This window comes from Lacerta agilis, chromosome 15 (assembly GCF_009819535.1).
Source record: "Lacerta agilis isolate rLacAgi1 chromosome 15, rLacAgi1.pri, whole genome shotgun sequence".
Classification (NCBI taxonomy): domain Eukaryota; kingdom Metazoa; phylum Chordata; class Lepidosauria; order Squamata; family Lacertidae; genus Lacerta; species Lacerta agilis.
The window spans coordinates 19,542,672-19,558,028 of record NC_046326.1 but is presented as its reverse complement, the minus strand read 5'-3'; the positions used below and the strand labels follow the sequence as shown (position 1 = coordinate 19,558,028).

The 15,357-nt window shown below is 42.1% G+C and overlaps 1 protein-coding gene across 6 annotated transcripts in view; it reads right to left on the bottom strand.

The window, feature by feature from the left end:
- Positions 1-14,603, bottom strand: part of CBL (Cbl proto-oncogene) — a 42,855-nt gene extending 28,252 nt beyond the window's left edge. For 2 of the 6 annotated variants that reach the window (XM_033172022.1, XM_033172025.1), the window contains exons 1-2: positions 14,244-14,601; positions 3,277-3,524 (exon numbers count right to left, since the gene is read on the bottom strand). In XM_033172022.1, coding sequence (XP_033027913.1) covers positions 3,277-3,524; positions 14,244-14,390 — 395 coding nt within the window. In that variant the 5' untranslated portion in view covers positions 14,391-14,601. Of the gene's footprint in view, positions 1-3,276; positions 3,525-10,234; positions 10,361-11,540; positions 11,580-14,243 lie in introns of those variants that run through there. The other 4 variants (XM_033172023.1, XM_033172026.1, XM_033172024.1 and 1 more) reach the window with 4 other exon arrangements.
- Positions 14,604-15,357: the final 754 nt, after the last annotated feature.

The following is a 15,357-nucleotide window of genomic DNA, read 5'->3' as shown; positions in this document are numbered from 1 at the left end:
GCACTAATGTAGATGAGGGTAGACATGTTCAGCACCAAGGACTGTACCATGGACTAGAAGTTGTTACCCTCAGAAATGCATACTTTGAGTAATCCCTTTAATGACTATTGGAAATTGTGGTAAGCTGAATTTGAGATCCTTTTTACTCGCATGCATTGCTATTTTACCACACTTTCAAACTTTCCATGAAACCATTGGGACTCAGAAGTTTAGAAATGAAAGCTTGGGGTCCCAGAATTTGTTCCAGGAACCTGGGTGTGTTTGCCCATCCCAGTGGACCTAATTAAAGATCAACATCTAAGCACATTTTCTTCATGGCAATGGGGTCTCTTTAGGCAGCAAGCAGTTCACGTTCTTATGTAGCAACCTGGCAGTCAAGACTCTTTTTTTTATAGGCAGCTTTTGAATTTTCTCTAAGATACTCTAATTGAAATGCAGAAGTAGGCTTCACAAGTTTTCCACATTCTGAAGTGCAAGTTTCATTCGAAGGAAGTGACAGGGGACTCTTTCACAACAGGCTTTGATAGGCTGCCTCAACAATGCCTTCTAGTGTTTTCCTAACACAGCTTCTCACTTTAAGAGACAAAATTATCAGTACAGAATTTGTTTTAGTACTTTGGGGGCTTTAGTGCTTTATAAGCAGTTTATAACTATAGCCAGTTTGATTTCAAAATCAACATTTCAAAAAACAAACCTCTTAGTAGTATCAGTTTCCTTCCTGGGTAAGGCTGCGCACAATTTATACACAGAAGAGATATTAAGTATCTGCAGCTTTTTCCTGTATGGATTTGTTCCTCTATGCCCTAGAGCTGATGACGAACACAAAATCTTGCTGAGACAGCAACCCCACAAGTCTGGCTGCAAGGAGAGACAACAAATGTTCCAAGCTCAACACCTTGGCTGCCATTAGAATTTTAGTGCAACCTCTCTATATAGGACAGGACATACAATTCCCATAAAGGGGGGAAGGGTTGATTTAAGAATTCAGGGATATTATAACACAGTACAGCACTCAAACCACATAACATGTCGTCCTTGACTTCATCTTTGTCAGTCAGTCAGATTATTATATATGAATTTTTGCACCTCAATTCCTCTGGAGTTGACGGTGGACTAAAATGTACAGCACATCTTTTGAGGCAAGCAATACTCAAATATGACTGATTCTATGAAAGATAACAAATCCAAATGTGTTCCAGAAGATAATCTGTGGCTGAAACTGGCTGCTTCATATACACCCGGGTCAATCTTGGGCTACTGATATCACACGCACACTAGATGCCCCGCTCCATTCACTTCTCAGTCTTTGGCTTAGTAAGGAAGTGGGAGCATTGAGGTTGCAGGATACCACTTAAGAGTGCAGACATGGTGAATGTCGCACAGTATTAATTTGATCACACACACAAATACAGGAACAACAAAGGATTCCTCCCACTGTATCTGCTCAGTGCTATTCAAGGTGGTAAAAAACTCAATGAACCCAAGACCACAGCACCCAGCTCAGTGTGGCATGCCTACATAATAGATAAAAGCCATGGCCCATAATGATGTGAACTTTAAATAGATGTGTAAATTGGAGTTGTTTTGTATGACATCTCTAAAGGCCTCTAAGCAACACAGCGTGTTGCGTGTGTGTAAGATATCAAATTTCAGCACAAGTCATTTGCCATTACCAGTGAATGTCGACATCAGTTTTATCACAGCAAGTTAACAGAAAGAGCTAGAGTCCAGAAAAACACACACGATTAACTTGCATGCATAGAAGCATGCAGAGCACCCAAGACTGTTTTCCGTTTTAACCACAGTAGCGGATGCTTTTTGAACAGTGAATTCCGGGGCAGTAGACAAATGAGAAGTGTAACTTTCACTGTGGCAATAGTTAAGTGCTGACTTTACTGTCTAGAATCCAGAGTTTAACCTATCATCTTTCCCTCCCTCTCACACACAAAACTTCAATAGAGATCTTAAAAATAATTCACAAAGTTTTGACACACTGTTATCCACTAGAAAATTGCCATCTTTCTCTTTGGAACTGGAAGGTGTTTTTAATGATGCACTAATGTCAGGAGGTAATTTTTAGAACGCAGCTTGGCCTACCAAATTGCTTTGCACATATACAGACTCTCCTCCTCCCACACACTTTCTAGCCACAATCTGCCTCGACAGGCAGCTCCTACACCTCAAAGTCCTCTTCTCCTTTTGAAGCTTGCACTCCCCATAACTCTTAAAGACAGATCTAAGACTGCCCTTCTTCCTCAAAGGGTAATGCTTTTTACTTATTTCATGGGGAAATTGCCCTGAAAGACAGCATATAAATACTGGGGGGGGGGGGAGAGAATAAAACAAAAGCTTCCAATTACGATACACAATACACACACACCCTCCCTGAGACACCTACATTAGATGATGGGTCTCATATGTACAGAGCTGAAGTGTACATTCTCTGCATTTTACCTTCGCTATGCAAACTTGCTTTACTCTTGTTTACCAATAATAGGTTTACATTGTACAGTAAATGCTCACGGCGCCCACACCAACACTTCCCCAGCCTCCTGAAGTCAGTGTTCATTACACAACGTGTAACATGCAAAACTACTCAGCAAATACACAAGGGAAAATGCAACCCTATAAGTTTGACAAACGAAACAAAATGCTTTCCTGAACAGAACCACACATGATTCCAGATGCTCCTATAGTTTTGACACTGCTTATGTCTTTCAAAGATTGGTAAAAGAGAATGATTTGTCCTGGCCTTGATACAAATGTTAAAAACTAAAAACATAAAGTAAGGGACAATCCCTTCCTTGCTTCTTTAGCTACATGATTGGAGCTGGGGGAATAACAGATTTCAAACAATGTGGAAACAAGCCCTTGCTCCATGCCCACAACTTGGAGCACTCAGTGCCCAAAACAAAGCCCAGGGTTCGTCCATGCAATGAAGACTGTCTCCTCCTGCTGCTGCAATGTCAAGGTTGGGAAGCAGCTTGGGGTTGGTCACACATGCTAGAGAGTTTGCCACCATGCCACTCAGACCAGAGCACTCATCCACCATGTTGAACAAGTTGTAATAGACCCTTGTCTCAAACCACAAAGCTAAATACTTTTCTTTTCTCCCCCATCCCCTTTCCCCCCAGCTAGTTAAAAATTAGCAGTGAAATATCATTGAAGAACAATAGGTTAGCAATACGATTCTCATTCTGGTTTGGGACCTGGTTATTTGAAGGATCATCTACACCCATACAAATACAAGCGATTAAGAACACAAAACAACGGTACCTAGGTTGGGAATTCTCCTCATACATTCTCTCTTTTCCTTCTTTAAAGAGGCTGATGGTCTGTTTTGTCTTTTTCATCAGGTTTTCCATGAACACCCTGAAGTATTCATTCTCTCCTAGAGTATCCATCTTCCCCTCATAGCGTGACAGGATGGTTCGCAGATGCTGATAAGTGTCAGGAAGCAGGTCTAGTATGTAGGGTGGACTGTTTTTTAGTGCCAACTTGGGATTCTGACACAAACGCACAACCTAGAAATAAAGAATGAACAAGCATAATGAAATGTAAGATTCTAGCTTAACTAACTAGTGCCACCATGTTTACAAATGCAAGAAATGGATTTACAACCAAGATGTCAACATGCTTAACTGAATTCCCAGAAACTCAATATTCATTATGAAAGCCGCAACCTACAATGTGATTCGTTTTTATTTGCAAGTTGCAACACTACAGAAGGTTATATTCAAACCATGCAAAATATTGAGCCTGAAACATGAGACAAGAAATAGGTCTAGCTTTAATGTTATTTTCTGCTAATCTAAAAAAAATTGTTTAAGCTACAATCAAAAAAATTACTGAAATTCAGTGTGAATAAAAATGGATGTTGTTTACTTAAAATATCAGATTAAAATTTAAGATTTCTCTTTTTCATTGTAAATAATAATTTTATCTTAAAGAACAACTTGGTTACTATCAATCTGAATAAAAGCATGGTAACTACAGTTAATGAACTACTTCACATGCAAAACATGAGGCTGGGGTTTATGGATTTCCCCTCCACTATCATCCTCTGCCAAAGACAGGAGTTAGCTGAAAATGGAAGCAAATGATTCAGATCTCCTAGCAGCTGTACTGGAGTGGGGAACACAGGCCAACTATGGCTCAGCAATGTGTGCAACTTGGACCAATCTCTCAATTGAATGAATACCCTCTACCAGACACAGGAACTCAAGGGAGGCTTTGCTGTGTAAATGAATAATCAATCTGATCATAAACATTCTCATTCTCACCTAATAAAAATAGTTACTAAGCAAACTGAAGCAGTCTATCAGACTTTGCTTTTATTTCTCCCTCATGGGCATCCCATTTTTGTTTGCTACCAGTACTTAAAAAGTGATGAAAGAACTACATGATGCTCCTGCTCACTGCAGACTTGCTCAATCTAGTGAGCGTCCAAACCAATGTATGTTATTGTGCAAAAGGTTTGTGGCTGATATGGTACACACCCAAACTTTTATGCTGATTGAGCATTTTAAAAGTGGAGAAGATCAACCATAGAGTAGCCATCTATGTCAAATTCTGCAAGGTATGTGAGATTCGCCTATAAGCACTGATGCAACTTGGCACCCAAACTATCAGAAAGGAAATGGACCTGAATATCTGATCAATTATTCATATTAAATGCAGCTCTAGAAGACTGACAAACACTATGCTGATCCACATCCCAAATGCAGTACTTTGTTGAGATACCACAAATAGCTTTATAGTGGGTACAGTATTAAAATGAGCAACTTGCCCAGCTCCCCAAGTCTAAAGAATTTTCTATATATTGGAACAACCAAACAGAAGACTTTATTTGGAAAATACTGGATCAGTAACCCAAGCAATCTGTTTGATGTCACCAACAGCAATGAATGCCCCCAAAGAATAAATCTTTTCCTCTCTGTGGATCGTAGATATTTCACAAGAACAGCAGTTACCATTCTGGACAACAGTTTCACCTGTTACTATGGATGGGTCCTATCCAGGCTCTAACTATGGGCTTGGCCTAATGTTGGCACACATCGTCTTCTACCAATTTGTTTCACAACCAATGCATCATAACAACCATTAACCTTCATGAGATGTATGTAATTCATAGCAGTACTTTTTTCTCATTAACCATTATAACCAGGATTCAACAACTGCGCAAATTCTGTGCATTCACTGGAACTCTGGACTTCTTGAACAGCATTCTGCCACACACTTTCGTAAAACGGCATTCAAATAAGAACCAACTCAAGTATTCTATCAACTAGTGAGCAGATAGCAGGGCCACACCAACTAGCTCCCCGCTTGATGTTGCATGCTCTACGTAGCTCCCTGTCCCGGAATATAGCATAAATGTGTGCAAGTAGAGAACCTTTGAGTGTACAGCTATGTATAAGTGGGTTCGTGGGATCAGCAAGCCCCAAAAATTAGGGCTTCCAGACTATAGGTAAGGCTCTACATATACAGCTGCAGGTGTGAAAGCTCAACTCTGCAGATGTTTTCAAAATGTGTATGAATGTCATGGCTACACAGTGTGCAATCCTGCCCACTCCCATGCTGCTATAATTCATGAGTTGTTATTCTGAAAGAGCTTCTGAAATCCTGAGGAGTTTCCAAATCAGTTTATGATGCAGCATGGAAGTCTGTTATTTAAAATGAGGCACCTTCCCCCTCTCCCCAAATGTTAAGAGTGTGACACTTACTACTACAACTTCATGTTGAGTACCAACACATTTTTTTTTCTTTTTCTTTCTTTTTGTTTTAAAGCACTGCTAAAATGGAAGTGAAAACTTCCAAACTCCTCCTCATCACCATGCTGGAAGAGACAGACAGAAGCAAAGGGGAGCCTAAAATTCCCTGCAGCTTGTTCAATCAATCAATCAATCCTAAGCTGTGCCTCAGCATTATGTCTGAACCAGACCAGAATGTATGACTTGATCCTCCAGCAAAACAAAACAAAAACCTGTCTTCAACTTAGCTCCCTTCATGTGCCCTTGCAGAATACAACTACTGCCAGATGCAATCTTCACAGCTCTGGGAAATCAGCAGCGTACCAGCAAATTAGCACACACTGCATTCATTCTCCCTCTTTGGCTCCTTAGCTGTCTTTTGAAGCCATTTGTTCCTTGGCCATAGTCTGCTAACTTTTCACACCAAGTGTGAACATATTTAAAAGAAGCAATTATGGTGTAGGCAAGTACTTTGTGACCATTTCAAGGGGTTTTCCCATGATTATTTGTGAGAATTTATCCTACCTTCCCCCAAATGTCCAAGGCAGGTTTTTAATTGTTCAGTAGGAAGGGAAAGTAACAAATATGGTGTGCTAGATTCAAGCTGAAAATAGTAAGTTTTAAAAATTAGGCAATATCAGATTTTGAAAACCTTTCCTAGGCTGACAACATAGATCTTTTTGTCTAATGAACAGAGAGAGAAAGAGAGAGAGAGAGAGAGAGAGAGAGAGAGAGAGAGAGAAATGCCCACCCACAAGTTCTTACCCAATGGTTTAAGGAAACCAAACAAAAAATGGGAAACAGCGAAGCTAATTTTATGTCTAGTGTGCAGAGCAAAAATACACAAAACGGAAAAGCACTCTGGGTTCCCCCACCTCACCCCAGTTTATTTCTACATGACTATAAACAACCTCAAGTTGCTAATTTAATGTTGAATAAGGCAAAATAAACAGATGAATTACAGGAATTTGTTTACAAACCATATTTTAAAGTTGGGGATCTATTTTGAAAAGAATAAACCATTCTAGTTCATATCAGCAAATTGTAACAGAACTTTTGCAGCTACTTTGTTAATCTGGAAGGAGCTTTCATAGGCTCATGCTATCAAATGCACTGGTAGACAGACCTTCTTGTTCCTCAGTTCACATACCTATCTCACCTACGGCCTTCTTGGTTCAATCGTATGCATCTAATGAAAAAAAAAAACTCTCTCCACAGAACCAAAAACAGGCAGTTTTGGAATGTTTCCTGCTCAGGAGAAAGGCGCTCGCCATTAGGTTTTTCACAACAGGCACACCACTTTGCTGCTTCCCTGCTAGTAACTATTCTTCATTGAATTCTTAGCAAATAAACTACCTGATTATGCCCCCTTCAAGGTATTTAAAATGCCAATGGAAAAGCTTGCTGCACACCCACGTAAGTATTCATTGTCTAAGCGCAGATCATTCTTTTGCAACAGCTTATTGTGTAGTATCTCTAAGTCTTTCCTCCTTTCCAGTTACAAAACCTCCCAGACTTTCTACAGGTTTTTTTTCCAAATAGCAACATGTGCTACACTTCCGCTTTATTCTACTGTAATTTATGTTTCAACTCCTAATTATAAACAGCATCATTAAGTTTAAATATATCACCTGCAGCCAAAATATGGAACTATATTTCCTGTTCACATTTTATGCTCTAAAAAACGTGCTTTAATCGCCACACATAATGCAGGCAAACTACAAGCATGATCAAGCCAAGGAAAACAATTCCCCTGATATTATCTTAGGAAAATATATAGGATAGCTACAGGCAGAATAAAGATAATGACTTGCTTACTATTCAAGCAGGCAAAGTACAACAAAGCGTTTAATCAAGAGGTTCAGAGTTATGACAGAATCTGTACCTCACATGGAGGCCTGACCCATGTCAGCATGACACACAGCGAAAACAACATCTAAAAAACCTTTCACCTCTTGTAAAGGTAAAGGGACCCCTGACCATTAGGTCCAGTCGTGTCCGACTCTGGGGTTGCGGCGCTCATCTTGTGTTACTGGCCGAGGGAGCCAGCGTACAACTTCCGGGTCATGTGGCCAGCATGACTAAGCCACTTCTGGCGAACCACAGCAGTGCACGGAAACACCGTTTACCTTCCCGCCGGAGTGGTACCTATTTATCTACTTGCACTTTGACGTGCTTTCGAACTGCTAGGTGGGCAGGAGCTGGGACCGAGCAGCGGGAGCTCACCCCGTCATGGGGATTCCAACCGCTGACCTTCTGATCAGCAAGCCCTAGGCTCTGTGGTTTAACCCACAGCGCCACCCGTGTCCCTTCACCTCTTGTACTAGCCCCCAAACACAGTGAAAGCTCACCAACATAGAAGTGTGCAAGACAGATGTGCAAGGCACTATATGCACAGTAGCTGAAGTGAGGGATTAAGAAGTTTCCCCATTAATACACATTAACATCAGTGTATCTCACACTTTACAGAGTTTCTTAACATAGAGAAATATCTCTGACTTTACAGTCTAAAACATGTTATAGCTACCATGCGATGCACAAATACAGGTAAAAAAAATTGTCAGCTTCCACATGGGTGCTCTAATATTTAAATTGACTACTGGGTGTAGCAAACAATTTTAGTTGATTGCCATCAGTAACTGCTAGACCACATTAAGGAATACCATTTAAAAATGACTAATACCTAAAGAAACAATGTAACTAAAGTGCACTGTCTATATAGTATTGTCTCAATTATCAGCATAAATTTGGTCAGATCTCTGTTATTTAAGGAATAGAACATGAATATGTTTTCATTCAAGAATGCAGAAATCCACTGGCCTATCTGCATCTACATTTCCAAAATGTAAAAACCTGAAGTACTAGAAAAAATATCACATAATATACAATGGTGTTAAAATACTTGTAACTCATCTTAAACATATTTACAGTACTTGAAGTCCAATGGGTACTTTGTCCCTAGTGAGTGGGATTCACATTGAAACCTTGGGTTTTTTTGTTTTTTTTTTAAAAAGACAATTTAACAAGCTTGCCATTCCACTGAGTCTGTGAAATGGATTATAAAATTAATTATAAAAGTTTGTATACAAATTACAGGCAAGAACCCACCCTCCCCCAAATTAGTCTCAAGCGTAACTAGGGCGAAACAGAGACTGAAAGCTCAGCTGTCACCAGCAACATCTACAGCAGGTTTGGGGGTAAGTAGATCAAAGGAAAGGACAGGAAGTAGGACTGCAGCATCCTTCGAGCTAAACTTCCAATGAAAGCAATAGAGAAAAGAAAGAGTGTAACCTCAACAGTCCTCAGTACTCTAAACTCAAACAAATTGTAGGAAAGAGAAACACAAGCATACTGAAAATGACTTGAATGAGTGATGGGTTGGAAGACAAACCCACTGCTAGGAAATACAAGTAGGAAGTTCAAGCATTCTCCTAGCCTCTTGATGTTCAATATGTGGGCTGGTTAGAGCCCAGCACATGTCAGGACTTCTCACAAAGAATCTTCAGAACAGATGTTATGGGAAAAGACTAGGAACTTCTAACAGAATTATCTTTTCTGCCTTCCAGAACTACATTTCCCAAGTTTCCTTGAAGAAGCCACAACAGCTGAACTGGATCAAAATCAGATTACAGCTAATTTATGGCATAAACATAGCCTTCATCTCACTGTTCCCCCCTTTTGAAGTTTACTTCCTAAGGGAATCCTAGAGTCCGCAAGCTACATTTCTCCAGCGCATGTGCTTATGAATAACATTCTGAAACATGTCAGCTCTGTGCCATACCTAGGGTTAACCAACAATATCTCTTGGTCACCCCAGCTTGATGGAAAAATTCAACTAGCAAAAAGGGAATTGTCAATCTGCCAGTCACACTTCCCTTTTTTTTTTTTATTAAGCAATGCAAAGCAGCTGTGGTGACTATCATTTACACTGCTGAACAAATTCCTCTTTAGTCTAGGTAAGTGTTAAGATTTCCATCAGAAAACTGTATTTACTTATGCAGAAAAGAAGATAGCATGTATCCCTTCTCTACAACTGTAATGGGCAGCTAAAGGCTACTACTTATATTTTTCTTCTCAACTAGATTACAGTGTTTGTGGGGAATTAATTTTAAGCATCTGTCACAAGGTGATCAGGATTCTCTATAAGCAGCTAGGTCGTCATTTATTATTGTTTTGACAATCATATCAACCAAAGAAAAATATAATAATAATAATAATAATAATAATAATAATAATAATATACACTAACACAGTACTGAGGAACAATGTTGACCAAAGTATGTATTTACATTAATATATACCAAAATACTCCTACTAATAATATGCAATATACAAACAGTTAGAAAGGAATAAAACTATATATATTAAAATACAACTGGTTTAAAGTACTGATACAATTAGGAAGTCAGTTTACATTCACCAAAAGGCATCATTTGAAGTTTTCATCAATATGTTACTGGCCCAGTTCATTTCACCTTCACCTTCATTAGAAGGCAGAATTCCTGCATCAGACATTCATTGCTCAAAATTTGTTACCAGTGCAGGTCAGTTAACTCCCAGATTTCAACACTTAGGCAAATCATAAGCAGCTGATAGTGTCACACATTCTGTAAAGGAAGAAATTTCCTTAAAACTCAATTGTAGACTTTGCAAATCAATTTTGCCTCTCTGCACTGGGTGCAAAGATCACTGCTTGATATTGGGCAGGGGGACGGGGACAGGAACTGGGGTGTGCAACTCTTCTTTTCCCATAAGCCGCTGAGTTAAATCAAGACAGCAGTTCTAGGCATACTGAATGCAGTAGGACTGTTATTGGTACAGCAGGCATAGATTGCATCTTGAGATAAATCCTATATAACACCATAAAAATGCTTGAGTGGTTGTATTCAGATAGCTGCCTTCTGACACATGCCCATTCCTGTTTGAGAATTTTCTAGTTGTCCTCCTGAGCTCCTCCACCTCTAGACTTCTATGCACTGCCCACTTCCTTTTCTAGACCCAAAGAAAGCCATTAACAAGGCTATATATAACTGTTGTGTGGAAAAGAAGAGGTGGTAGCTATATGCTTCAAAAGCAGTTATGATGGGATCTACACAGCAATGAATATCATTTTCCTTGAGGAAAAAGTAAACGACAACATACAGTCATACCTCATGTTGCGAACGCTGCGGGTTACGTTTTTTCAGGTTGTGCTGCACGCCGAACCCAGAAGTACTGGAATGGGTTACTTCTGGGTTTTGGCGCTCGCACATGTGCAAAGGCACCAAATTATGTCACATGCGTGCGCAGACGCAGCGCTGCAGGATACAAATGCTGCAGGTTGCGGACTTGCCTCTGTCACGGATTACGTCCACAACCCGAGCGTCCACTGTATTCTGAAGTAATTTACAACAGGCTTCCAAATATATTTATTCCTAGCTCACCGATACAATGTATTGAAAGGTATCTAGTGTTCAATTCATTTATAGCTCAAATCTATATAAACTTAATATTTCCACTCATATACTCTGGCAGCAAAATAAGCCTTATTTTGCTCAAGCAAATCTGTGAGACAGTACCATATTGTAAGAACATAAGAAGAGCCCTTCTAGATCAGACTAATCAAGTCTAGCATCCTATTTCCTAAAGTGGCCAACCAGATGTCTTTATGATAATCAAAAGCAGGTCAAAAGCCCTCTCCTGCTGGTGTTCCACAGCCTCTGATTCGGTTGATGGCATAAAGCCACCATGACCAGCAGCCATTGACAGTCATATCCTCCAGGAATTTGTCCATGAAAAAATACTTGCATTTGTACTTGGACCTCCCGCCATTCATCTTCACTGGATGATCCCAGGTTCTAATATTAAGAAAGAGGGAGCAAACATCACTTTCTCCATGCCAGGCATAATTTTATAAACTTACCTCCTCCCCAAAAGACACTAGTGGTTTCATAAAACTTGACTATTTGAGTACTCAGGACCATGCAGTAAGCTAACTTGTGAGCATGTCCTTTGTGTTAGAACTAATGCAACTTATTAATGCAACTTCCGTTTTATCAGCCATCTTGATCATGCGAGCTGCAATACCACATCCACTTGATAAAAAGATTATTAAATATTTAACGTTGTTTTTTATCTGTATTTTCCATCTACCACAACTTAATGGCATACTTGTCAAACTGTGAATTAAGCTACACCAGAATCCAGAGTCCAGCAGTAATGACCTGACAATTCAACAGAACACAGTCAAATGAACTGATGTACAGTATTATACTGGAAGGATCAAGAACACAGAGACTGGTCTAAATCCTACCAAAGCCAGAGCATCCCTTAAAGCTCCAGTTTCCCATAGTTTAGCACAAGTACATGCTTCCAAAGTAGGATTATGAAGGCTTTCAAGACTGCAAAGCTTTCATTTGTACTACTCTACTGCTCTGAGCCATGATATCACAATAAACAACTTGCTGTCTAGCAAACGGTTTTGAGCTTTGTAGCACTCTAAACATGCCTTCATGAGGGTTCAGAGCAGGCCCAGAAGCAAATGGGCAAGTCTACCCTTTCAGAGCACATTGCCCAAGAACATACGCAGGAAGGTCCTGTTCCTGTACTGCTGCCGTCCTTCACCCTTTAGGCACATTTCTCCTTTAAAAAAAAGGACACTAAGGTCAGCAAACATAGTCAAAACAAAACTAAAAAATCAAAAAATCCTTCTAGTAGCACCTTAGAGACCAACTAAGTTTGTTCTTGGTATGAGCTTTTGTGTGCATGCACACTTCTTCAGATACCATGCACACGAAAGCTCATACCAAGAACAAACTTAGTTGGTCTCTAAGGTGCTACTAGAAGGATTTTTTAATTTTTTATTTTTTTATTTTGACTATGGCAGACCAACACAGCTACCTACCTGTAACTGTCAGCAAACATAGTTACTATCCCGTGAATGTGAACTGTTATTTTGAAACCTTTAATCAGGAAGTCTGAGCAAACGTCTGTGGTGGTTTCATTAAAATAGGGGAAATAACATGGAAAAAAGCTATAGAGAGCTAGAACTTGAACTGCTTTAACGGAGCCAATCATTTTATGCTAGACTCCTAAATAATCCATCCTACCTATTATTCCCCATGGTCCTTCAGCCTTCCAAATCCATTTTCCAGCTCAAGCTCAGCCACTTCCTATTCCATCAATCCTTTGCCTTGAGCATCGATCTAAACCCTCTACAGCAGGCCCTTCTTTAACTTATTTCTCCAATTCAGCATGCAATCTCAAAACTAACCTCCAACTCCCTGTCACTCAATTCAACTACTGGGGCCCTTACAACCCCTTCCACATCACATCTCCCTCTCCACAGGTGAGGCCATGCACTACCTTAAGTCTACCCAGCTCCGGTCCTTTCCATCAGCTAGCAGAAAACGCCTGCTCCAACTGGATTTGCCCACTTGCTTGCATTCATTCCATGTTACCGGTACTTTTGCCTCTCCCTCACCCCTCTCTAATTTCTCCCCCTGCTTTACTCTAAATAAAGACTCAATTCCTCAAGGACCACGGCTTGCATCACTTTGTAATGAGCTGAAATATGCTGATAGCAATACATATACAATAAGTATGCTGTATGACACCTCAAACATTTTATCAAATGGCAGCTGCTAAATTTTACTTCTGATGCCAACACTAAGCCAACACTAAGCACCTCTCTCCAGCCCTACCTGCCTCACTGCTCTCATTCTGGCCCATGGCTTCCACTTCCGTCCCTCAGCTCCTAATTTTCCCAGGTCAGCTGGCCTGGATCTATCCAGCTTCACCCTTCTCCAATGGACAGCTGCAAAACAGACTATAAAATCTCTTTGCTCTGGAGTGATTTACAATTATTGTCCCATCTCATCTATTACCTATAAAAAGCCTAATATGACTAAGTGCTGTTAAAAAAAATTAACAAGACAATAACCCACACCGGAAAGCAGTCCCACATTACAAATGGCCAATGAACCTCCCACAAGGAAGGCCTTGATGAAGTGAAATGGAGAGATTGAGCCTGCAGGAAGACTCTTGCGCTTTATTATTTTTGTATACGGATCAGCACATATTAGGCCCTTCATAAATGACGCTGACAGTGACGCTAACCCTTTAACTGTTCCTGAACTTTGACTGAGCCATCCCAATTTTTGCTGCTGAACTTGCATTTATTATTGTAGTTGTTATATTATTATTATTATTATTATTAAGCGGCTTTTTTAGCAATCGATTGACTGCCCTCGCAGTTCTTCAGGACAGAGTGAATCAGAGTGAAGAAACACACCTACTCTTGCGTAGCACAGGATCGCGTCGCAAGAAAACCTGGAATCCAACGGTACATGGAAAGGAGTAGGAGGATGGCAATGCTACCGTCGTCAGCGGCCACGACCCCTCCCCACGTCCCCGCCCTACCCCCACGACCCCTCTCTGCGCACCCCCTTCCAGCCTCACCCCACTTTCTGCCCCCTCCGCGGCCACGCCCCAGCCCCCCCGACCTCGCACCTTGTCCATGAGCTTCCAGCATTTCTCGACCATCTTCTTGTCCACGGTGCCGGGCTGGTGGGGGCCGAGGTGGTGGTGGTGCGGCTGGAAGGCGTCCTTCATGAGCCCGATCAGCCCGCCGGGGCCCTTCTTCAGCGGGGCCGACATGGGGGCGGCGGAGGAGAAGGGGGGCAACGGCGGCGGAGGCTCCGGCGGCGGCTTCGGCTGAGGGAGGGACGGAGGGCGGCTAAGGCGTGTCCCTTCCGCCAGGCCGCTCCTTCCCCGGCTTGGCCACCGACTGTCGAGGCGGAGGAGAAGGGGAGGCGGCTCCAGGAGCGCCGGGGACGCGCCCGACTGACGAAGAAAAAGGGAAGCGGGCGGGCAGGAAGGCAAGAGGAGGAGGAGGCTGCGCGCGCCGGAGGGGAGGCGCGCGCATTAAACCCCCGCCCCCCGTGACAGGTTCGCGAGCCTCCCCCGGCGGGGCGTTCTGATTGGCTGTGGCAGTGGCGAGGGTGGGAAGAAAGCAGAGAGTGTACTGTATATATGTGTGTGTGTGTGTGTGTGGAGGAGGGGGAAACGCTCCCTGAGGGGAGGCGCATTCTGATTGGGCCGCTCGCTTTCAACAGCCCGCCCCTAGGGTTGAGTCGCGTTTTTGATTGCCCAGAGCGACCCTCCCCCAAACAGAGAAGGGGGGTGGGCGGGGGGGGGTCTCAGTTTGTTTCGTGAGCGCGGTGAGTTAGGCGCGCGACCGAGCAGGCGGCTTTAAAAGTGGTTGGCTCATTCTCAGCGAGCTTTCTTCTTCTTCTTTAGTATCGTGAGCGCGCACGTTGGGTGCGACGCGCTCACGCGCTCCCGACTGTCAACGCTGGAGGGGAAGAGGAAAACCGGCCCATTTACGAATAAGAGACCACGCCCAACTAGCGCCTTATTAGCATAGTCACGCCTTGATTGGCTTTGCGTTTAGTTCAGTGTGCCGGCTGCTGCGCATGGTCAAAGATGGAGCGGGGCTGAGCATGCGCAATAATGCGAAAAGGTAAACAAGGTGGCCATGATGAATTTGGGCAACGTTGGCAAGAATACTGCAGCTGGCTCCTGGGAACGCGGCGAGCACCATAAAAAAGTTCCGAGAATCGGG